Source organism: Trichechus manatus, unplaced genomic scaffold (genome assembly GCF_000243295.1).
Source record: "Trichechus manatus latirostris isolate Lorelei unplaced genomic scaffold, TriManLat1.0 scaffold00057, whole genome shotgun sequence".
NCBI lineage: Eukaryota > Metazoa > Chordata > Mammalia > Sirenia > Trichechidae > Trichechus > Trichechus manatus.
In genome coordinates this window covers 12,433,034-12,456,904 of record NW_004443993.1, presented here as the reverse complement: position 1 = coordinate 12,456,904, position 23,871 = coordinate 12,433,034, and the positions used below count along the sequence as shown (strand labels likewise).

Here is a 23,871-nt window from a genome sequence, read left to right as displayed (position 1 = left end):
TTCTTCTGGTCTCAGGCTGATGAAGTCTCTGGTTTATGTGGCCCTTTCTGTCTCCTGGGCTAATACTTTGCTTGTGTCTTTGGTGTTCTTCATTCTCCTTTACTCCAGGTGGTTGGGACCAACTGATGCATCTTAGATGGCCGCTTGCAAGCTTTTAAGACCCCACATGCCACTCACCAAAGTAGGATGCAGAACATTTTCTTAATAAGCTTTGTTATACCAATTGACCTAGATGTTCCCTGAAAGCATGGTCCCCAGATGTCTACGCCTGCTACTCTCCCTCAAAGTGTTTGATTGTATTGAAGAAACTTCTTAGCTTTGGTTTAGTCCAGTAGTACTGACTCCCTCTGTAGTGCGTGCAGTCCTTCCCTTCACCTAAGATAATTTTTTTAAATTTTTTTGACTGTAATTAAATGAAGTTTACATTTCAAGTTAGTCTCTCATACAAATTTTTTTTTTACATACATTGTTATGAGACCCTAACTGCTCACCGCATTCTGCGACAGCACACTCCTCTTTTCTGCCCCTGATTCCCCGTGACCATTCAACCAGCTCCTCACTCTCTCTTCCTTCCCATCTCACCTCTGGATAGAAGCTGCCCCAAGATAATTCTTATCTACTATCTGGTTAGCAAATAACCCTCACCCTCCTTCCCCACCCTGGTAACCATTAAAGAATGTTTTCTTCTGTGTTTAAACCTTTCCTTGATTTCTTATAATAGTGGTTTTATACAATATTTGTCGTTCTGTGACTAAATTCACTCAGCATAATGACTTCCAGCTTCTTCCATGTTATAAGATGTTTCACGGCTTCATCATTGTTCTTCATTGTTGCATAGTATTCCATTGTGTGGATATACCATAATTTGTTTATCCATTCGTCGGTTGATGGGCACCTAGGTTGTTTCCGTCTTTTTGCTATTGTGAACAGTGCTGCAATGAACGTGGTTGTGAATACATCTATTCCTGTGACGGCTCTTATTTCTCTAGGATATATTCCAAGGAGCGGGATAGCTGGATTGTATGGCACTTCTATTTCTAGCTTTTTAAGGAAGCACCAAATCAATTTCTAAAGTGGTTGTACCATTTTACATTCCCACCAACAGTGTGTAAGTGTACCAGTCTCTCCACAACCTCTCCAGCATTTATTATTTTGTGTTTTTTGGATTAATGCTAGCCTTGTTGGGGTGAGATGACCTCTCATTTTAGTTTTTATCTGCATTTCTGTAATGGCTAAAGATCGTGAGCATTTCTTCATGTGTGTTCGCTGCCTGAATATCTTCTTTAGCGAAGTGCCTGTTCATATTAGATTACTATAGTTTTAAAATCCTTCCTGTATGCCAGACAAGACCGCACCTTGTTCTTCCCAACATTTGTGTTATTTGTAGACACTTGTTCTTCCTATTAGATTTGTAGGTGCCTGGGTGGGACAAGTGGTTTGGGATCCGCTGCTAACCTAGTGGTTGGCGGTTTGAACTGCCATGGAAGAAACACCTGGCAATCTGTTTCTGTAACGAATACAGCCAAGAAAACCCCACGGATCAGTTCTGCTCTGTAACACATGGGATCACTATGAGTTAGAATCGACTTGATGGCGATGGGTTTGGATTTTCCTTCATTTGAGTTGTAACAGTAGTATTCGTTAATTGCTTAAAAAAACAAAGCTTGCTTGGGAGGGATTAGTGGGGGTTTTCAGAAGTCTGTAGGTTTCTTTAGGTGGAGCTAACATCTTGCTTACACTGGGTACTGCTTTCTAAAAATGCTGTCTTTCCATTCATTTCAGTCTGCTCTGATGTAATTCAATAATTTTTTTTAATAAACTTTATTTTTTAGACAAATTTTTGGTTTAAAGAGAAATTGTGCAGAAAGTATAGGGAGTTTCCATACATCTCCACTTCTGCCCTGAACACTGTTTCTCCGATTAACATCTTGTATTCCATTTCTGTGGTATAATTATTACAACTGATGAACCATTATGGATAGATTACTTTTAACTAAAGTCCATAGTTTAAACGACCTTTGCTTTATTCCTATGATGTCTTTGATATTCCACAATTTTTCTGGTCTTCGGTCATTAGTGTTCAGTGTGTCAGATCTCTTCTTGAATTCAGGTGAGATATACTGAGGGTCTACTTTGGCTCTCATGGACTTGTTCTAATTTTCTTCAGCTTCAACTTGAACTTGCATACGAGCAATTGATGGTCTGTTCCGCATTCTTCCCCTCGCCTTGTTCTGACTGATATTGAGCTTCTCCATTGTCTCTTTCCACAGAGGTAGTTGATTTGATTCTTGTGTGTTCCTTCTAGTGAGGTCCATGTGTATAGTCATCCATTATGTTGTTGAAGAAAGGTATTTGCAGTGAAGAAATTGTTGGTCTTGCAAAATTCTGTCATGCAATCTCCAGCGTCATTTCTGTCACCGAGGCCATATTTTCCAACCACCAATCCTTCTTTGTTTCCTGCCTTCACATTCGAATCATCAGTAATTATCAACACATCTTGATTGCATGTTTGATCAATTTCAGACTGCAGAAGGTGGTAAAAATCTTCAATATCTTCATCCTTGGCATTAGTGTTTGGTGCATAAATTTGGATAATAGTCATATTAACTGGTCTTCCTTGTATGGAATATTATCACTGACAGCGTACATTAGGATTGATGTTGAGATGTTCTCTTTGACAATAATGTAACACCATTCCTCTTCAGTTTGTCATCCTCAGGATAGTAGACCATATGATTGTCTGATTCATAATGGCCAATACTAGTCCATTTCAACTCACTAATGCCTAGCATACCGATCTTTATGCATTCCATTTCATTTTTGACGACTTCCAATATTCCTAGATTCAAATTTCATACATTCCACGTTCAGATTATTAATGGGTGTTTTCAGGTGCTTGTCGTTTTGAGTGATTTATCTTCAGGTGGGATAATTCCTTCATTTGGAACTAAGACCTCTAGACCCGCAGAGCGTAGGGTCATGGGAACAGGAAGCAAAAATTTTGCAAGTGGGTCATTAGGGGTAATAGTGAGTGTTGCCACTCTGATCTCCAATCCTTGATTCCTTGACCCATAAATCCTGGCTATGGGAGAAACAGCAGCATATATTGGACACTGGTTTAGACCATATACAGCCTCTTACAGAACATTGCTCCAGTCCTGCAATGTATTGCCGCCTAGCTGGTGCCATAGTTGTGTTTTAGAAGGCCATTCCATCATTCTTTCAAGCCAGCTGCTTTAGGATGATGGGGAACATGTTCAGACCAGTGAATTCCATGAGTATGGGCCCATTGCAGCACTTCATTTGCTGTGAAGTGAGTCCCTTAATTTGAAGCAATGCTGTGTGGAATACCATGACAGTGGATAAGGCATTCTGTGAGTCTATGGATGGTAGTTTTGAAAGAAACATTGCGTGAAGGGAAGGCAAATCCCTATTCAGAGTAAGTGTTCCAGTAAGAGCAAAAATGATGCCCTTTCCGTGATGAAAGCAGTCCAGCGTAATCATCCTGCAACCAGCTTGCTGGCTGATCAAGGAATGCTGCCATATTGAGGACTCAGTGTTGGTCTCTGCTGCTGTCAAATTGCACACTCAGCAGTGGCTGTAGCCAAGTCGGCCTTGGTGAGTGGGAGTCCATGTTGCTGAGTCCATGCATAACCTCCATCCCTGCCACCATAGCCACTTTTTTTGTGAGCCCATTAAGCAATGACGGGACTGGCTGGGGAAAGTGGATGACTGATTTTCACAGAATGCGTCATCTTATCCACGTGATTGTTAAAATCCTTTCTTCTGCCAAGGTCACCCTTTGGTGAGCATTCATGTGAGACACAAATATCTTCACTTCTTTGGCCCATTCAGAGAGGTCTATCCACATACCTCCTCCCCATAGCTCTTTGTCTCCAGTTTTCCAATCACGTTCCTTCGAAGTCCCTGACCATCCAGCCAAACCATCGGCCACAGCCCATGAATCATTATATAGTGGCACATCTGGTCCTTTCTCCTTCCAAGCAAAGTGAACAACCAGGTGCACTGCTTGAAGTTCTGCCCATTGTAGGGATTTCCCTTCACCACTGTCCTTCAGGGAGGTGATCACATTATATCAGATCTTATACTGGAGGTGATTACATCATTATATGATTTTTAAGCTATATTGTAATTGCCAAACCACTGAGAATGATGGCCCAGCCAAATTGACACACAACCTCAACAATCATAGTTGCTTTTTCCCTTACCCACTGTGGAAGCTCGAATGATTTTTTTCTTCCAGCTTTACAGTGAGAACCTTGTGTGGCTCCTGGAGGTAAAAGTCAGGAAGGTCTTGTGTCCCTTAACATTGGGTGTCACAGCTAATTTTATATGTCAGCTTGGCTAGGCCATGGTTCCTGGGTGTTGGGCTAAAGAGTAGTCTAATTGTCATGCTGTAGTCACATGTGATTAAATCAGTTGGCTTTGGGTAGAGCATACCTTTCATACTGTAATTTAATCACCTACCATAATGCAGTCTAAGGGAATGTAATCAGTCACTTGAGGTCAAGTTAATGTATTGTGCATGCTGAAACTAGTCACTTCTGTGCCGTAAAAAGATAAGAATAGACAGACACATATACAGGTAGTAAAGACAGTGTACGTTTTTCTTTGCTTTTCACTTTATAATTTTATTAAAAACATTATTGTAGATATATATATGTGTATAAAACATTTTTTAAATTGTAACCATATTTAGGTATGCAATTCAACAGGCATAAGTCTTTAAGAGAGTCCTTTCACAGTAGAATCACCCAGGTTGTACTTCTTTCCTCAAGGAGTGATTTATGGTAATAGTTGTGAGATTTAAGATAACAATTGTGAAATGTGCAATAGAGCAGCTTATTAGAGACAAAGTTCCCAGGATTTTTTTTGTCAGATAATCCTGTATGCACATTCTGCCTAGCATGTACCAAAATTACAGACTCACTGTAGGAAAGCAGGGATTCAGCATAAACCATATTATGTGCAAAAACAGTTTAGGTACAGTGAACCACTCTTAACATTAATGGTTGTTAGAACCATCCTGAAATCCAAGTTCTCACACGATAACCAAGGGACAACTTTGCGAACAGGCATTTCTAAGCATAAGCCCCATGCCTATGTTAACTCTTTTTTTGTATACTACATAATGGAACTTTGTTACTCGAATGTATAAGATAGGTTTACTATCAGCAGTTAAGGTTGACCTGGGGAGCTCGTTTCACTGTACACCAATAATAGGATGTCTTTGTTATCTAGTGCTGCTATAACAGAAATACCACAAGTGGATGGCTTTCACAGAAATTTATTCTCTCACAGTCTAGGAAGCTATAAGTCCAAATTCAGGGCATCAATTCCAGGGGAAGTCTTTCTCTGTTGGCTCCAGAGCAACGTCCTTGTCATCAATCTTCCCCTGGTCTAGGAGCTTCTCTACTTAGGAAACTTGGGTCCAAAAGATGCACTCTGCTCCTTGTGCTGCTTTCTTGGTAGTATGAGGTCCCCATGTCTCTCTGCTCACTTTTGTCTTTTATATCTCAAAAGAGATGGGCTGAAGACACAAACTAATATTGTAGATTGAGTCCTGCCTCATTAACATAACTGACGCTAATCCCATCTCATCACATCATAGAGATAGGGTTTACAACACACATAAAAATCAGATCAGATGACAGGGTGATGGACGAGTCACAGTACTGGGAATCATGGCCTAGCCAAGTTGACAGATATTTTGGGGTGACACAATTCAAGCCATGACATACGAGTATTCTTACAGTGCTGCTACTTTTCTGAGTAGGTAAATTCTACTATCAGAATTTCTGCATGGTAGTATTTTCTCTTTTCGTTGCTCATGGATGTGAGTGGGCTGATCATCTTTTTCAGAGACCAGAATTTAGGAGGACCATGCTGCACAAAGTTTCCTAGGTTCAGGGATTGTATTGTCAGGCTTGTGTGTTCAATGAGTGTGAAAATGAGTGAAGTTGGGAGTGCAGCTTCTAGAGTGGCTCTGTGGAATCAGTTCTTCTTGGAAATTGAGGCAGAGAACATGTTCTTTTAGAAAAAAACACTCCTAACCCTTGATGTATGTTCTAATGCTGGGAAAATTCACACTCCAATGTTTTTGGACTTCTGTTAACTTCTCACCAAAATTGAAATGATAACCTCTGCCTTAAAGTAACAGAGTGCTTTTTTATGGCTCTGATGGAAAGAGCTTGAGGTATCTTGTAACCTTACTCTGTGTGTGTGTGTGTATATGAGTGCGAACTCAAGATTGGTGGGCAGCAGCACCGAGGCTCAGGAGTGTAGGGAATGTGCGGGTGTCTAAATTCTAATGTTTCTTCCTCTTATGGGCTCTAACTTCTCAATAACATCGTATTTCCATGAAGTGGCACAAAGAGGAAAGGTAGATACTGAGCTTCTGATAACTATTAAACACAAATAGTTAAAATTAATACCACAAAAAGATAGCTTCATTTAGCTGGTGGGACCTGTCCAGTTCTAATGGCCTGGCATTTTAAAGATATTGTGTCTAGCTAGCCCTTGTTGCAACTTGGGTTTCCATAGGCCTGCTGGCACAGTGGTTAAAAGCTACGGCTGCTAACCAGAAGGTCAGCAGTTTGAATCCACCAGGTGCTCCTTGGAAATTCTAAGGGACAGTTCTACTCTTCTATAGGGTCCCTATGAGTTGGAATCGACTCAATGGCAACAGATCTTGACCTCACGTATTTGGTGAAAGAAATAGAAGGAAAAACTGCCAGTCGTTGGAAGTGTTTTTATTTCTTAAAATCTCATCTAGGTTTGATCCTGTGATTCATGTAGTGCTGAGTGATGTGGTGAGCAGTAGGGAGACAGATGAAATAGTTTTTTCATAAGGCGTTGATCGTCTTATAATGGAAAGAGCTGTTTCATTTCTATAGTATTTCTCTTATTTCTCCGTTATACCCTGAAGCCTTATGATAGAAATAAGACTTTTAGTGGTCACAGTGAAAATGTAGAGTTAAGTGCCATGTGTTAGCAGTGCTATTTAGTCTGTGAGTTAGTGCATGTAAACACAGGCTAAGGAATCTTATGACTGAGTCATCAGGTAGTTGTTGGGAGATCCCAGAATCTTCTTTCAACTTCCTATGGATTGAGTCCAATCCCCAGTGCCGTCTGCTTCACCTATCCTCCTGCATACATAAGGTGTATGTTTTAGGAATCAGTCGTCTTTGAGGATGTTACTGTGGATTTCACTCTGGAGGAGTGGGCTTTGCTGGATCTTGCTCAGAGGAAGCTCTACAGAGATGTGATGCTGGAAACCTTCAGGAACTTGACATCAGTAGGTAAGGATGATGTTACCTCTTCACTTAGTTTAGAGAATGAACATTTTTGCTCATCAGGATTTTTCCAAAATTTGGAATATGGAAAGAGGAATACATTGGTCAGTAATTCGGACATGGTCACCGCTGTCATGGAGTTAGAATCTAATTTTTTCTTCATGACAGTGAGAATCTAGGTATTAAACTGAGTTTGTCTTTGTCTTGGTTAAAAGACTTCAATCTCCCTTAAGACTTGAATCTCCCTTACTGTCATCAGTGCAGATATAGGTTTCACAGGTCATGTTGGGGCCCAGAGAAGTTTGTTTTTGAAAACTTTGTGAGGATTTTACTGCATCTATGACGTGGCTTTCCGTTTTGACCCCTTATGCCTGTTACTCACAAAGTCTTTAAGTATCTAACTCCTCAACTTTTTTTTTGTTTTGCTAACAGGAGCCTTCTTCCTTGTAAGATTTGTTCACTTTTTGCTTTCAGATGATGAGACTCCATTTAAGGCCAATGAGTCAGTTTCTCAGCAGAATATTCATGAAAATAAAATATCCAAGGAAGATAAAATACTGAAGTTTCGGAGAAATGATTCTTGGGCCTCTATTTTAGGAAAAATTGGGGAAGGCCTTAAGGTTGAAGATCAGCATAAAAACCAGGGTATACCTCTGAGGTGAGTAACACACACAAGAGAACAAAATATCCCAGGAAAGAAACTTAATTTTTCATGAATTAAAAAAAAAATATGAATGAGCAAAAAACCCAGATATACCTAGCTCTATCTTTGTTTATTCACAAGAAATTTTGACAGCAAAGTTTTCATTAAATGTGACTTAGGCATTGAGTGTTTGAAACATAATTCCGTTGGAAACAATGATCAAAAAACTATATGTAAGAAATGCTTTTAATAATGGCTGTTCTCTAGTTCTCTTTATGAACATTCAGTTTATTCCACGTTCCAACAATTCACATAAGGTAGAAAAGGGGAAGGTCTAATTTGTATTTATTGCACAAATAGTTAAAATGGAATCCTAATAATTATTAACAAATATTAATAAATCATTAATAACATGCTCTTGTGTTTTAACAGAGATTATATGGTCGAGAAACTCTGTGAAAATAATGAAGTTAATCTGTGGGGAGAAACCGTCACCCAGATTCCAAATCTTAATCTATACAAGAAAACGACTACTAGAGTTAATCCATGTGAATGCACTGAGTGTGGAAAAGTCTTTACTTCTCGTTCGTCATTTAAGAGACACATCACAAGTCACACTGGACAGAAACCATATCAATGTTCGCAATGTGGGAAGGGTTTTAGTTTTCCATCAGAACTAAGAAGGCACGTGGGAATTCACAGTGGAGAAAGACCTTATGCATGTGAATTATGCTGGAAAACCTTCTTTCATGTCCGGTCCTATCAAAGGCATGAAAAGGTTCATAGTAAAGAGAAACTTTATGAATGTAAACAATGTGGAAGTACTTTCAGTTTTCTCAAATCCTTTCAAAGACACGAAAGGACGCACAGTAAAGAGAAATTCAATGAATGCAAGGAGTGTGGGAAAGTCTTTAAGTGGCCTTCATCTTTAACAAGACATATGAGAACGCATAGTCGAGAGAAACCCTATGAATGTAAGCAATGTGGGAAAGCTTTCAAATGGCCCATATCTTTACAGACACATATGAGAACACACACTGAAGATGAATCTTACAAATGTAAGCGATGTGGGAAAGCTTTCATTTGGCCCATATCATTACATACACATAAGGAATCACACTGTGGAGAGAAATCCTATGAATGTAAACTATGTGGGAAAGCTTTCATTTCACCCATGTACTTACAAAGACATACGAGAGTGCACACTGTAGAGAAAGTTCATGAATGTAATCAATGTGGGAAAACATTCCATTGGCGCTGTTCCTTACGGAACCATTTGACAACACATTCTGGAGCCAAACCCTATGAATGTGAAGATTGTGGGAAAGCCTTCAGGTGGCATATATCCTTACGAGAACATATGAGAAAGCACTCTGGCAAGATAGCCTACGAATGCAAGGAATGTGGGAAAGCATTCTCTTATCTCCAATCCCTTAGAAGCCATGAAAGGACTCACAGCCAAGAAAAACTCCATGAATGTAGGCAGTGTGGGAAAGCCTTCATTCAACTCTTCTACCTTCGAAGACGTGAGAATTCATACTGGAGAGAAGCCTTATGAGTGTAAAGAATGTGGGAAAGCCTTCAAAAGTCCCTCATCTTTACCAGCACATATGAGACTACACACTGGAAAGAAACCATATGAATGTAAGAAATGTGGGAAAGCTTTTAATTCTTCTTCTGCTTTAAAATACCATGTAAGAACACATACAAGAGAGGAATATTATAAATGTAAGGTGAGAAAGCCTCCTAAGAAGTAATTTATGTATCATACTCTATAAAATTCATGCCAGGATGTTAATCTTATAAAAATTATAAATGTGTTATTACCTTCATTAGTACCTGATCCTTAAAGTGATCTGGTTGGTTGTGTGTTTCTACTTATACTTTTCAGAAATAAACGTTAAGTGAGAGATAATTCTGTAAGGACTCATTTAACTATGGTACGTAAGTTTTGACCAAACAGGGATTGAATATTGTGTCCTCCGAAAGTGTGTGTCGCCATGGTTAGGCCATGATTCCCAGTATTGTGTATTTGCCTGCATTTTGTGATCTGATGTAACTGTTCTATGTGTTGTAAATTGTATCCTCTATGATGTTAATGAGGGAGGATTAGAGTCAGTTACGTTAATAAGATAGGATACAGTTTACAGGATTAGGTTGTATCTTGAGTCAATTTCCTGAGATATAAAAGAATGAGCAGAGAAGACAGGGACCTGGTTGCCACCAAGAAGATCTAGGAGCAGAGCACGTCCTTTGGACCTGGGGGTCCATGCACTGAGAAGCTCCTAGACCAGGGTTAAGATTGATGTAAAGAACCTTCCCCCAGAATCCACAGAGAGAGAAAGCGTCCCCTGGAGCGGGTGCACTAAATTCAGACTTCTCCTAAACTTTGAGACAATAAATTTCTGTTAAAACCATCCACTTTTGGTATTTCTGTTATAACAGCACTAGATAACTAATACACAAACCCGTAGCTGTCTCGTCAATTCCAACTCATAACGACCCTATAGGACAGAGTAGAAGTGTCCCATAGGGTCTGTAAGGCTGTAAATCCTTACAAAAGCACACTACCACATCTTTCTGCTGCAGAGCAGCTGGTAGGTTTGAACCACTGACCTTTTGGTTAGCAGCCAAGCATTTTAAGCAATCCGCCACCAAGGCTCCTCAGGTTTTGACTGTTTTTCTTAATATTTAGTAAGTAAAAGTTTTGTCTTTCTAATCTGAAGTCAGTGGACCTCTGAATGTTTTACGGTATATTTTTAATATGAACATAGGATTAAATTTTATGTAATTTTTAAGTGTTTTCTGAGTAATGATTATTAGAATAATAACGTGGAAATTGTTGAGTTTTTTTATTGTCCTTGTGTGGTAGATAGGTGTGTGTCAGGGCTGTATCCTTTTACTGTACTTGTTCAATCTGTATGCTGAGCAAATAATTTGAGTATGGTGGACTATATGAAAAAGATGTGACATCAGGATTGCAGAAAGGCTCAGTAACAACACAATATGCAGATGACACAACCTTGCTTGCTGAAACTGAAGAGGACTTGAAGCACTTACTGATGAATATCAAAGACCCACAGCCTTCAGTATGGATTGCACTTCAACATAAAAGAAAAATCCTCATAAGTAGACCAATAAGCAACATTATGATAAATGGAGAAAAGATTGAAGTTGTCAAGGATTTCATTTTACTTGGACCCACAGTCAACACCCATTGGATCAGCAGTCAAGAAATCAACATATTGCATTGGGGAAATCTGCTACAAAACACCCCTTTAAAATGATAAAAAGCAAAATGTCACTTTGAACACTAAGGTGCGTCTGACCCAATCCATAGTGTTTTCAATCGTGTCATATGTAACAGAAAGCTGGATAATGAGTAAGGAAGACAACTTTTATGGTGTTGGCAAAGAATATTGAATATACCATGGACTGCCAAAAGAACAGATCTGTCTTGGAAGAAGTACAACCAGAATGCTCCTTAGACACAAGGATGGCGAGACTACGCCTTACATACTTTGGATGTGCTGTCAGGAGGGATCAGTCCCTGGAAAAGGACATCATGCTTGGTAAAGTAGAGGGTCAGGAAAAAAGAGGAAGACCCTAAACGAGTTGGATTGACACAATGGCTTCAGTGATGGGCTCAAGCATAACAATGATTGTGAATGTGGTGTAGGAGCGGGTAGTGTTTCATTCTGGGGTACATAGGGTCACTATGAGTCGAACCGACTTGACAGCACCTAACAACAACAACCATGGACTTCCAGAATGAACAAATCTATCATGGAAGAAGTACAGGCAGAATGCTCCTTACAAAAAAGGTGAGACTTCGTCTCACATACTTGGGGCACGTTATCAGGAAGGACCAGTCTCTGGAGAAGGACATCATGCTTAGTAAAGTAGAGGGTCAGCGAAAAAGAGGAAGACCCTCAACGCGATGGTTTGACACAGTATCTGGAACAATGAGCTCAAACACAGCAATAATTCTGAGGATGGCGCAGGACAAGACAGTGTTTCATTTTGTACATAGGGTTGCCATTAGTTGGCACTGACTCGATGGCACCTAACAACAACACCATACTACATTTCAGTGGCAATTCGATAGTCATATCTCTTTAAGATTCTTCACAGTACAGTCTTCCAGGACGTACTTCATTCCTCCAGCAGTGATTTATGATAATACATTTTGAATCTTGTCCAACAGTGCTGCTTATTTGATGCACAGTTACCAGGATTCTTATCAGCCGATGATCATATAAGTACCTACTGCCTAGCATGTACCAAAATTCCAGACTCTCTCTAGGAAAGCTGGATTCACTATATTGTGTGCATAAATACTTCAGGCGTAGTAAACCACTTTAACATGCATGGTGGTTGAAATCATCCTGAAATCCAGGTTCTCACACAGTAACCAATGGCCACCTTTGCCAGAAGGTCATTGTAAGCATAAGAGGGTCCTATGTCCATGGTAACTCTTTTCTGCACACTACATAATGGAACTTTGTTACTAGAAGGTATTAGAGAGCTTTACCATCAACAATTAAGACTGACCTACCGATCTCATTTCAGTGTGCACCAACAATAGGGGTATTCCTATACTGCAGCTGCTTTTCTGAATAGCTAAATTATAGTGTCCAAATTTCTTTTTTCTTTTTTCTTTGCATTAAGTGAAAGGACGTGAATCTCCCTTAACTGTCCTCAGTGTGGATATTCATGGGTTTGCGATGAGTCAGAACGTATTCCCTGGCCCTAACAAAAAACAACATATGAGGTAAAAGTTCTATTTTCATTTTTCAAGTTCGTTGTTAGGTGCTGTAGAGTTGGTTATGAGTCATAGTGAACCTATATTCAACACAACAAAACACTACTTGGTCCCGCACCATCCTTACAGTTATTGCTATGTTTGAACCCAATATTTCAGCCATTGTGTCAGTCCATCTCATTGAGGGTCTTCCTCTTTTTCGCTGACCCTCTGCCTTACCAAGCGTGATGTCCTTCTCCAGGGATTGGTCCCCCCTGATAGCATGTCCAAAGCACATGAGACAAAGTCTTGTCATCCCCCCTACAAAAGAGTATACTTCTTCCAAGACAAACTTGTTCTTCTGGCAGCGCACTGTATATTCAATATTCTTCGCCAACACCATAATTCAAAGGCATCAGTTCTTTGGTCTTCTTATTCATTGTCCAACTTTTGCATGCATATGAGGCAACTGAAAATACTGTGGCTTGGATCAGGCACACCTTAGTCTTCAAGGTGACGTCTTTGCTTTTCAACACTTTAAAGAGGTCTTTTGGAGCAGATTTTCCCAATGCAATGTGTCTTTTGATTTCCTAACTCCTGCTTCCATGGGCATTGATCATGGATCCAAGTGAAATGAAATCAAATCTTTGACAAGTTCAGTATTTTGTCCGTTTATGATAATGTAGCTTATTGGTCCAGATGTGGGGATTTTTGTTTTTTATGTTGAGGTGTAATCCATACTGAAGGCTGTGGTCTTTGATCTTAAAAAGTGCTTCAACTTCACTTTCAGCAAGCAAGATTGTGTCATCTGCATAATGCAGGTTGTTAGTGAGTCTGCCTCCAATTCTGATGCCATGTTCCTCTTAATATAGTCCAGGTTCTGCGATTATTTCCTGTGCGTACAGATTGAATAGGTACAGTAAAAGGACACAACCCTGACGACACCTTTCCTGAATTTAAACCATGCAGTATCCCCTTGCTCTGCTTGACTCTTGGTCTGTGTACAGGTTCCTCATGAGCACAATTAAGCATTCTGGAATTCACATTCTTCACAATGTTATCCATCATTTCTTATGATCCACACAGTTGAATGCTTTTGCACAGCCAATAAAACAGGTAAACATATTTCTGGTATTCTCTGTTTTCAGCCCAAATCCATCTGATACCAGTAATGATATCCCTTGTTCTGCATCCTGTTCTGAATCCAGCTTGAATTTCTGGCAGTTCCCTGTTGATGTACTGCTGCAATCATGTTTTAATTTATCTTCAACTAAATTTTGCTTGTGATATTAATGATATTGTTTGATAATTTCTGTAATCTATTGGATCACCTTACTTTGGAATGGGCACAAATATGAATCTTTTCCACTCGGTTGGCCAGGTAGCTGTTTTCCAAATTTTTGGACTTGGTCAAGTGAGCACTTACAGTGCTGCATCTGTTTGATGAAACATCTTAATATTCCGTCAATTCCTGGAGGCATGTTTTTCGCCAGTACCTTCAGTTCAGTTTGAATTTCTTCCTTCAATACCATAGGTTCTTGATCATATGCTACCTCCTGAAATGGTTGAACTTTGACCAATTGTTTTTGGTACAGTGACTGTGTATTCCTTCCATTCTCTTTTGATGCTTCTTGTGTCATTTAGTACTTTCCCCATAGAATCTTTCAATGTTGCAACTCGAGGATTGATTTTTTCTTCCGTTCCTTCAGCTTAAATGCCAAGCATGTTCTTTCCTTTTGGTTTTCTAGCTACAGGTCTTTGCACATTTCGTTATAGTACTTTGTCTTCTTGAGTTGCCCTTTGAAATTTTCTGTTTACCTCTTTTATTTCATCATTTCTTCCATTTGCTTTAGCTCCTCTACGTTCAAGAACAAGTTTCAAATGCTCTTCTGACATCCATTTTGGTCCTTTCCTCCTTCCCTGTATTTTTAATGACTTTTTACTTATTTCATGTATGATGCCTTTAATGTCATTCTACAACTCCTCTGGTCTTTGGTAATTAGTTTTTAGGACATTAAATCTATTCTTGAGATGGCGTCTAAATACAGGTAGGTTTACTCAAGTTCATACTTTGGCTCTTGTGGACTTGTTTTAATTTATTTCAGCTTTAACTTGAACTTGCATATCAAAAAATAATAGTCTGTTCGACAATTGGCCCCTGGCTTCTCCATCATCTCGTTCCACAGATGTAGTTGATCTGATTCCTGTGTCTTCTATCCAGTGAGGTCCATGTGTATAGTTGCTGTTTATGTAGTTGGCAAAAGATATTTGCAATGAAGAAATCATTTGTCTTGCAAAATTCTATCATGTAATCTCTGTTTCTATCACCAAGGCCATATTTTCTGACTACTGATCCCTCTTTGTTTCCAACTTTTGCATTCCAGCTACTAGTAATTGTCAATGCATCTTGATTGCATGTTTGATCAGTTTTAGACTGCAAAAGTTGGTAAGAATCTTCAATTCATCTTTGGTCTTAGTGGTTGGTGCGTAAGGTACATACCTGTTTCAATTTGGCAAAAAATATACATAACCAAGAAAATATTTACCAATATCCATTTCAAAATTTTGTCTTCACAGCATTATAATATCTAGGCTCATTTGTCTTAAATTTTAGATACATCTGGTTAAATCACTGCTAGGAATTGAATTGTGTCCTCCAAAAATGTGTATCATCTTAATTAGGCCACAATTTCCAGTATTTTGTGGTTGTCCTCTGTCTTGGTCATCTAGTGCTGCTATAACAGAAATATCACAAGTGGATGACTTTGACAAAGAGAGGTTTATCCTCTCACAGTCTAGTAGGCTAGAAGTCCAAATTCAGGGCGTCAGGTCCAGGGGAAGGCTTTGTCTGTCAGTTCTGGGGAAAGGTCCTTGTCATCAATCCTTCCCTAGACTAGGAACTTGTCTGTACAGAAACCCCAGGTCCCATGGAGGTGCTCTGCTCCTGGTGCTGCTTTCTTGGTGTTACGATGTCCCCACTCTCTGCTTGCTTCCCTTTGCTTTTATCTCTTGTAAGGTAAAAGGTGGTGCAGGCCACACTGCAGGGAAACTCCCTTTACGTTGGATCGGGGATATGACCTTAGTAAAGGTGTTACTATGCCACCCTAATTCTCTTTAATGTAAAATTACAGTCACAAAATGGAGGACAACCACACAATACTGGGAATCATGGTCTAACCAAGTTGACACATATTTTGGGGGGACACAGTTCAATCCATGACATCCTCCATTTTGTAATCTGATGTAATTATCTTCCATTTTCTGATATGTTGTAAATCCTGACCTCTGTTAATGAGGAAAGGTTGTATTTGTTAGTGAGGCAGGATTACGAGGTGCACGCAACACCCTTGCTGAGCTCACAGACCTGATGTGATGTAAGGGGAGATTCCCTGGGGTTTGGTTTGCATTACCTTTTATCTTAATAGAGATAAAAGGAAAAAGAAGCAAGCAGAGAGAGAGGGACCTCAGTACCAACAAGAAAGAAGAGCAAGGAGCAGAGCGCATCCTTTGGACCCGTGGTCTCTCGCTAAGAACTTCTTAGACCTAGGGGAAGATTGATGCCAAGACACATGGAGATCTCTAAGAGTCGCTGGGCCCACAGATGTTGAAAGGAGACAAGGACCTTCTCCCAAACTGAGAGATGTTGCAGCGGCGACGGTAATCGGGACAGCGAAGACAGTAACCAACTGCACAACTCTTACAGAGAAGTGGGGCCAGGAGGGTCACTCTGAGAAGTTGACCCCCACTTCAGTCCCAGGAGTTTATTTTATAGTCAATACAGCAATCAATAGGGCAATTAACAAAACAATGGGCTTTGAGTACAGGCAAGGGAGAAGGAATTCAGGTAAACAAGTCAATCAGTAAAGGGACAATAGGTTTGGGAAAACACATCCGGACAGGTTTGGGAAAACACATCCGGACAAGTCTCGACATGTTGGAGACAAGTCTCAACATGCTCTGCAGCATAGAGGCCTGTGGGGGCTGCAGTTGTCAATAGTGCAGCCATGTTTAAATGGCATATATCCCCACAGAGAGAGACTTCGCCTAGAACTTGTGCCCTAAATTTTGATTTCTAGCAACCTAAACTTTGATAAAATAATTTGTGTTTGTTAAAGTCATCTACTTCTGATATTTCTCTTATGGCAGCACAACATAACTAAGATAATCACCATTTATTTTATCTCCTAAGGTTAGGTTCAATGAATATATTCTAGTTATCATTAGGTGCCATTGAGTAGGTTCCAACTCGTAGTAGCCTTAACGTACAACAGAACAAAACACTGCCCGGTCCTGCGCCGTCCTCACAAATGCTGCTATGCTTGGGTCCATTGTTGTAGGCACTGTACGAATCCATCTTGTTGAGGGTCTTCCTCTTTTTCACTAACCCTCTACTTTACCAAGCATGATATCCTTCTCCAGGGACAGATTCCTCCTGATAACATGTCCAAAGTACATTAGACGAAGTCTCCCCATCTTTATTTTAAGGAGCATTCTTGCTGTGCTTCTTCCAAGACAGACTTGTTCATTTTTCTGGCAGTCCGTGGTATATTGAGTATCCTTCGCCAACACCATAATTACAAGATGTCAATTCTTCCATGTTCCTTATCAATTGTCCAGCTTTCTCATGCATATGAGGCGATTGAAAATTTCTTGGCTCAGGCTATGTGCACCTTAGTCCTCACAGTGACATCTTTGCTTTTTAACACGCTGAAGAGGTTTTTTGCAGCAGAGTTGCCCACTGCAATGCGTCATTTGATTTCTTGACTCTGGCTTCTATGGGTGTTGATTGTGGATCCAAGTAAAATGAAATCCTTGACAACTTCAGTCTTTTGTCTCTTTACGATGATGTTGCTTATTGCTCCAGTTGTGAGGATTTTTGTTTTCTTTATATTCAGGTGCAATCCATACTGAAAGCAGTATTTTTTTTTTTCCCAATAATACTGTGTTTCTGGTGTAAGTTTACACAGGAAATTTGGTTACCATTTGACAGTTGCTATAAAAATCTTTCAGTGAAATTAGTTACATTTTTCACAGTGTATCCACATTCTCTAATTGCATTCTGGTTGATCTGTTTCCAGTCCTCTAGTTTCCCTGCCCTCTTATTTTATTGAGAATCTTTGCTTTAGAGTAATTGTTGACCTTTTGAGTTTTTTTTTCTATAAGCGGTAGTCTTTGATCTTCATCGATAAGTGCTTCAAGTCCTCTTTGCTTTCAGCAGCTAAGGTTGTGTCATCTGCATGTCATAGGTTGTTAATGAGTATTCCCCCAATCCTGATGCCCAATTCTTTATATGGTCCAGCTTCTCCAATTATTTGTTCAGCGTACAGGCTGAATAAGTATGGTAGAAAGATACAATCCCTACACACACCTTCCCCGATTAAACCATGCAGTGTCCCCTTGTTCTGTTCAACTGACTGCCTCTTGGTCTGTGTACAGTTTCTGCATGAGCACAATTAAGCGGTTAAAAGGTCAATTTTACCATTTTTATTACTGTTTATTTGTGTATCTATTCTTATTAATGTCAAGTCATGGTTTTCTTGGCAAAATATAGAATTGAAGATCAGTTTTGTTTTTGTTGTTAGATGCCGTCTAGTTGATTCCGACTCTTAGCAACCCCATGTACAACAGAACGCAACACAGCCCGATCCTGTGCCATCCTCATAATCGTTGCTGTATTTGAGTCCATTGTTGCAGCCACTGTGCCAGTCCATCTCGTTGAGGGTCTTCCTCTTTTATGCTGATCCTTTACTTTACCAAGCATGATGTCCTACTCCAGGGACTGGTTCCCTCCGGATAACATATCCAAAATATGCAAGACAAAGTCTGGCCATCCTCACTTTTGAGGAGCACTCTGGCTGCATTTCTTCAAGAGACTAGTTCATTCTTCTGGCAGTCCATGGTAAGTTTTATTTAGATAATTATATATAATTGTCGTCGTTGCTGTTGTTGTTAGGTGCTGTTGAGTTAGTTCCGACTCATAGCAACCCTATGTACAATAGAACAAAATACTGCCGGTCCTGCACCATCTTCATAATCGTTGTTACGTTTTAGCCCATTGTTGCAACCAGTGTGTCAGTCCATCTCATTGAGGGTCTTCCTCTTTTTCCCTGACCCTCTGCTTTACCAAGCATGATGTCCTTCTCCAGTGACTGATCTTTCCTGATAACATGTCCAAACTACGTGAGACAAAGTCTCACTATCCTCGCTTCTAAGGAGCATTCTGGCTGTACTTCTTCCAAAGACAGATTTGTTCATTCTTTTAGCAGTCCATGGTATGTTCAATATTCTTTGCCAACACCATAATTCAAAGGCATCAATTCTTCTTCAGTCTTCTTTATTCATTGTCCAGCTTTCGCATGCGTACGAGGCGATTGAAAACACCATGGCTTGGGCCAGGTGCACCTGAGTCAAAGTGATACTTTTGCTTTTTAACACTTTAAAGAGGTCTTTTGCAGCAGATTTGCCCAATGCAGTGTGTCGTTTGATTTCTTGACTGCTGCTTCCATGGTTGTTGATTGTGGATCCAGGTAAAATGAAATCCTTGACAACTTCAGTCTTTTCTCCATTTATCTTAATGTTGCTTATTGGTCAGTTGTGAGGATTTTTGTTTTCTTTATGTTGAGGTGTAATCCATACTGAAGGCTGTAGTCTTTGATCTTCGTCAATAACTGCTTCAAGTCCTCTTCACTTTCAGCAAGTAAAGTGTCATCTATATATCGCAGGTTGTTAATGACTCTTCCTCCAATCCTGATGCCCCGTTATTCTTCATATAGTCCAGCTTCTCTGATGATTTGCTCAGCATACAGATTGAATAAGTATATGGTTGAAGGATACAGCCCTGACACATACTTTTCCTGACTTTTAAACCACGTAGTATCCCCTTGTTTTGTTCAAACGACTGCCTCTTGAACTATGTACTTGTTCCACATGACCACAATTATGTGTTCTGGAATTCCCATTCTTCCCAACGTTATCCATAAAATTTGTTATGATCCACACTGTCGAATGCCTTTGCATAGTCAATAAAATACAGGTAAACACCTTTCTAGTATTCTCTGCTTTCAGCGAGGATCCATCTGACATCAGCAGTGACTTCCCTTGTTCCACATCCTCTTCTGAATCCAGCTTGAATTTATGGAAGTTCCTGTCAATGTACTGTTGCAACGCTTTTGAATGATTTTAAACATAATTTTACTTGTGTGTGATATTAATGATATTGTTTGATAATTTCCACATCTAGTTGGATCACCTCTCTTGGAATGGACATAAATACGGATCTCCTCGGGTCAGTTGGCCGGGTAGCTGTCTTCAGATTTCTTGGCATAGACGAGTGAGCCCTTCTAGTGCTGCATCTGTTTGTTGAAACATCTCAGTTGGTATTCTGTCAATTCTTGTAGCCTTGTTTTTCACCAATGACTTCAGTGCAGCTTGGACTTCTTTTTCCAGTACCACCGGTTCTTGATCAAGTGCTACTTCCTGAAATGGCTGAAAGTCAACCAGTTCTTTTTGGTACGTGACTCTATATTCCTTCCATCTTCTCTTGATGCTTCCTGAGTCATTTAATAGTTTCCCTGTAGAATCCTTCACCATTGCAACTTGAGGCTTGAATTTTTTCTTCAGTTCTTTCATCTTGAGAAATGCCAAGCATGTTCTTCCCTTTTCGTTTTCTAACTCCAGGTCTTTGCATATTTCATTATAATTCTTTACTTTGTCTTCTTGAGCCACCCTTTGAAATCTCTGTTCAGCTCTTTTACTTCATCATTTCTCCCTTTCACTTAAGCTACTTGACATTCAAGAGCAAATTTCAGAGTCTCTTCTGACATCCATTTTAGATTTTTCTTTCTTTCCTGTATTTTAATGACCTCTTGCTTTCTTCTTGTACAATGTCCTTGATGTCACTTCAGAACTCATCTGGTCTTCGGTCATTAGTGTTCAGTGCATCAAATCTATTCTGAGATGATCTCTAAATTCAGGGGGGTTATACTTGAGTTTGAACTTTGGCTGTTGTGAACTTGTTCTATTTTTCTTCAGCTCCAACTTGAACTTGTGTGTGAGCAATTGGTCTGTTCCACAGTCAACTTCTGGCCTGTTCTGACTGATGATATTGAGCTTTTCCCTCATCTCTTTCTACAGATGGAGTCGATTTGATTCCTGTGTATTCTACCCGGTGAGGTCCGTGTGTATAGTTGCCATTTATATTGTTGAAAAGAGATATTTGCAATGAAGAAGTCGTTGGTCTTGAAAAATTCTATCATGTGATCTCCAATATCATTTCTATCATGAAGGCCATATTTTCCAACTACCTATTCTTCTTTGTTTCCAACTTTTGCATTCCAATCACCAGTAATTATTAATGCATTCTGATGTATGTTTGATCAATTTCAGACTACAGAAGTTGGTAGAAATCTTCAATTTCTTCATCTTTGGCCTTATTCGTTGCTGCGTAAGTTTGAATAATAGTCATATTAACTGGTGTTATGGTTTGAATTATGTCCCCCAAAAAATGTGTGTATCAATTTGGCTAGGCCATGATTCCTGGTACTGTGTGATTTTCCTGTATGTTGTAAACCTGCCTCTATGATGTTAATGAGGGAGGATGGGTGGTAGTTGTGTTGGTAAGGCAGGACCTGATCTACAAGACTGGATTGTGTCCTGAGGCAATCTCTTGAGATATAAAAGACAGAAGTAAGCAGTGAGACGGGGGACCTCATACCACCAAGAAAACAGTGCCAGGAGCAGAGCGCATCCTTTGGACCAGGGTCCCTGCACCGAGAAGCTCCTAGTCCGGAGGAACACTGAAGAGAAGAAGGCCGACAGAGAGAAAAAGCCTTCCCCTGGAGCTGATGCCCTGAATTTGGACTTTTAGCCTACTTTACTGTGAGGAAATAAACTTCTCTTCCTTAAAACCATCCACTTGTGGTATTTCTGTTATAGCAGCACTAGATGACTAAGACAACTGGTCTTCCTTGTAGATGTATGGGTATTATCCTATCACTGACAGTGTTGTACTTCAGGATGGATCTTGAAATGTTCTTTTTGATGATGAACGCAACACCAATCCTCTTCAATTTGTTATTCCCGGCCTAGTAGACCATATAATTGTCTAATCCAAATTGGCCAATACCACTCCATTTCATCTCACTAGGATATTGATGTTTAAGTGTTCTATTTCATTTTTGACGATTTCCAGTTTTCCAAGATTCATACTAAATATACTCCAGATTCCAATTATTAATGGATGTTCACAGCTGTTTCTTCTCAGTTTGAGTCATGCCACATGAGCAAATGAAGGTCCAGAAAGCTTGACTTCATCCATGTCATTATGGTTGACTTTACTTAGAGGAGGCAGCTCTTCCCTGTCATGTTTTGAGTGCCTTCCAACCTTAGGGACTTATCTTCCAGCACTACATGACAGTGTTCCACTGCTATTCATAAAATTTTTCACTGGCTAATTTTTTTCAACAGTGGACCACTAGGTCCTTCTTCCTAGTCTGTCTTAGCTAAAATCTGTCCACTAGGGATGACTTTGCTGGTATTTGAATACCAGTGGCATAGTGTGCAGCTAAACTTATGGGGTATTTCTGTTCTGTCATATGGGGTCAGTATGAGTTGAAATCATCTTGATAGCATCTAATAACAACAGTCAGTAGTAACAAATCTGTTAAACTTTTATAACTAGCAATTCTCTTTTTGTTGTTAGGGAAAATGTTATTATAAGTAGACGTTTAATATTTTTTTAATGAATCCCTTGGAACATCTTGAACTATTGGGTGTGATTCCCCCATTTTGGAGGTTGCTGGATTGTTCTCTTTTTATTGGTATGAGTCATCCTGCTCTGTTGTTCAATTACTGTGGAATAATGGGATTCTTATACAGATTTCTACCAATCAGTATCTAGAGCCCAGTTTCCAAAAGTCGTGTCATATCCAGGACATGCTTATTAAGTACAAGAATATGAGTAGTTAACATAATTACAGACTTACTTCCAGAAGTCAAATCCCCTAGGGATAAAGTCAGGTTCTGGAAAGCTCAGGGGCACCTCATTATGTTAAAAAAAAAATCAAGGCACAAAGTAATTAGAGTATATAGAATTTATTCAAGTAGTTAATCTGTATGCATACAGGGAGACCATTTTGTTTCTAAAAAAAATACAAAAAGCTCAGGCTAGTGGGAATGAGGTTTTTAAGAAGAGGAGGAAATAGAGCAGAAAATTAATCATTCACTTAATTTGACATGATTGACTCATGCACCCCTTTCTGAGATCACCTGGCATTATGTTACTAGGTGGCCTCTGGCCTGGTAGGGTGGGGGTGATGGGATGAGGTGATGGGCAAGTGGCGATAGGGGCCCTATTCATTTGCACACATTCTCAGGTGTAGTATGGAGCTTTTAAAATAATAAAAGCACCTCAACTCTTAGGAAATTCCAAGGGTTTTAGAATTGTCTTCTCACGAAACTAGGGTAAAGACTAATTTTCTCTTTGGTGAAGTTAAATTTTTATAGAAAGTAAATTTTAAACGAGCTTATGGTTAACATGTTTTCCCAGAAAGTGGGTTTGCGAAGGCTTGATCATTATGTCTACGTAGCTTTCTTATTATTAACGGTTATGTTGATCTCACTGGCGGGTAGTTTCCGTATATCCTCATATGAGGAGTCAAAGGTTATTTACAAATTTTCAAGAGTGTATCTTGAAGGCAGATCCTTCATCACACGTGGTGCCCTCACTGTTCAGTGTGTATGTCACAAACAGGGCGCAGTTCCCTGGGTGGCCCCGCAGCCCCGTCCGCCCTTCTGACCCTGGGGACATCAGGCCCTTCCGTTCTCTCCTTGCTTGGGCGCTCCTCCTGCTCTGGATGAGGGTCGGTCTCTTGAAAGTGTAGTCTGGGTTTCCCTGCGCGCACCTGAGTCCCCGCGTCCAAGGAGGAGACGCCGTGACCCCCTGAGCCGGGGCTTGCGTATCAAATGCGGATGTCCCGGCAGGCGGGCTGGGAGAAACCCCGGTCAGTTCAGCGGCGCGTCTACGGACGCCTCACGTCACTCATCAAGAAGGAGGCAGAGCCTCTTTGTCCAATCAGGAGCGCCTGGGCGGAGGAAAACTATCCAATCAGGGGCCCCGAGGCGGGACGATGCTCCGCAATCCCGCTCAGACGTCATTGCCCCGCGCGGTC

The 23,871-nt window shown here is 40.1% G+C and overlaps 1 protein-coding gene across 1 annotated transcript; it reads left to right on the top strand.

Annotated features, from left to right (window-relative positions):
* The first annotated feature begins 7,054 nt into the window (after positions 1-7,054).
* Positions 7,055-10,278, top strand: LOC101360585 (zinc finger protein 555). The gene is given in 4 exon segments (XM_023733297.1): positions 7,055-7,322; positions 7,791-7,974; positions 8,392-9,483; positions 9,485-10,278. Coding segments are annotated over 4 exon segments (1,542 nt in total). The 5' UTR covers positions 7,055-7,288; the 3' UTR covers positions 9,717-10,278.
* Positions 10,279-23,871: the final 13,593 nt, after the last annotated feature.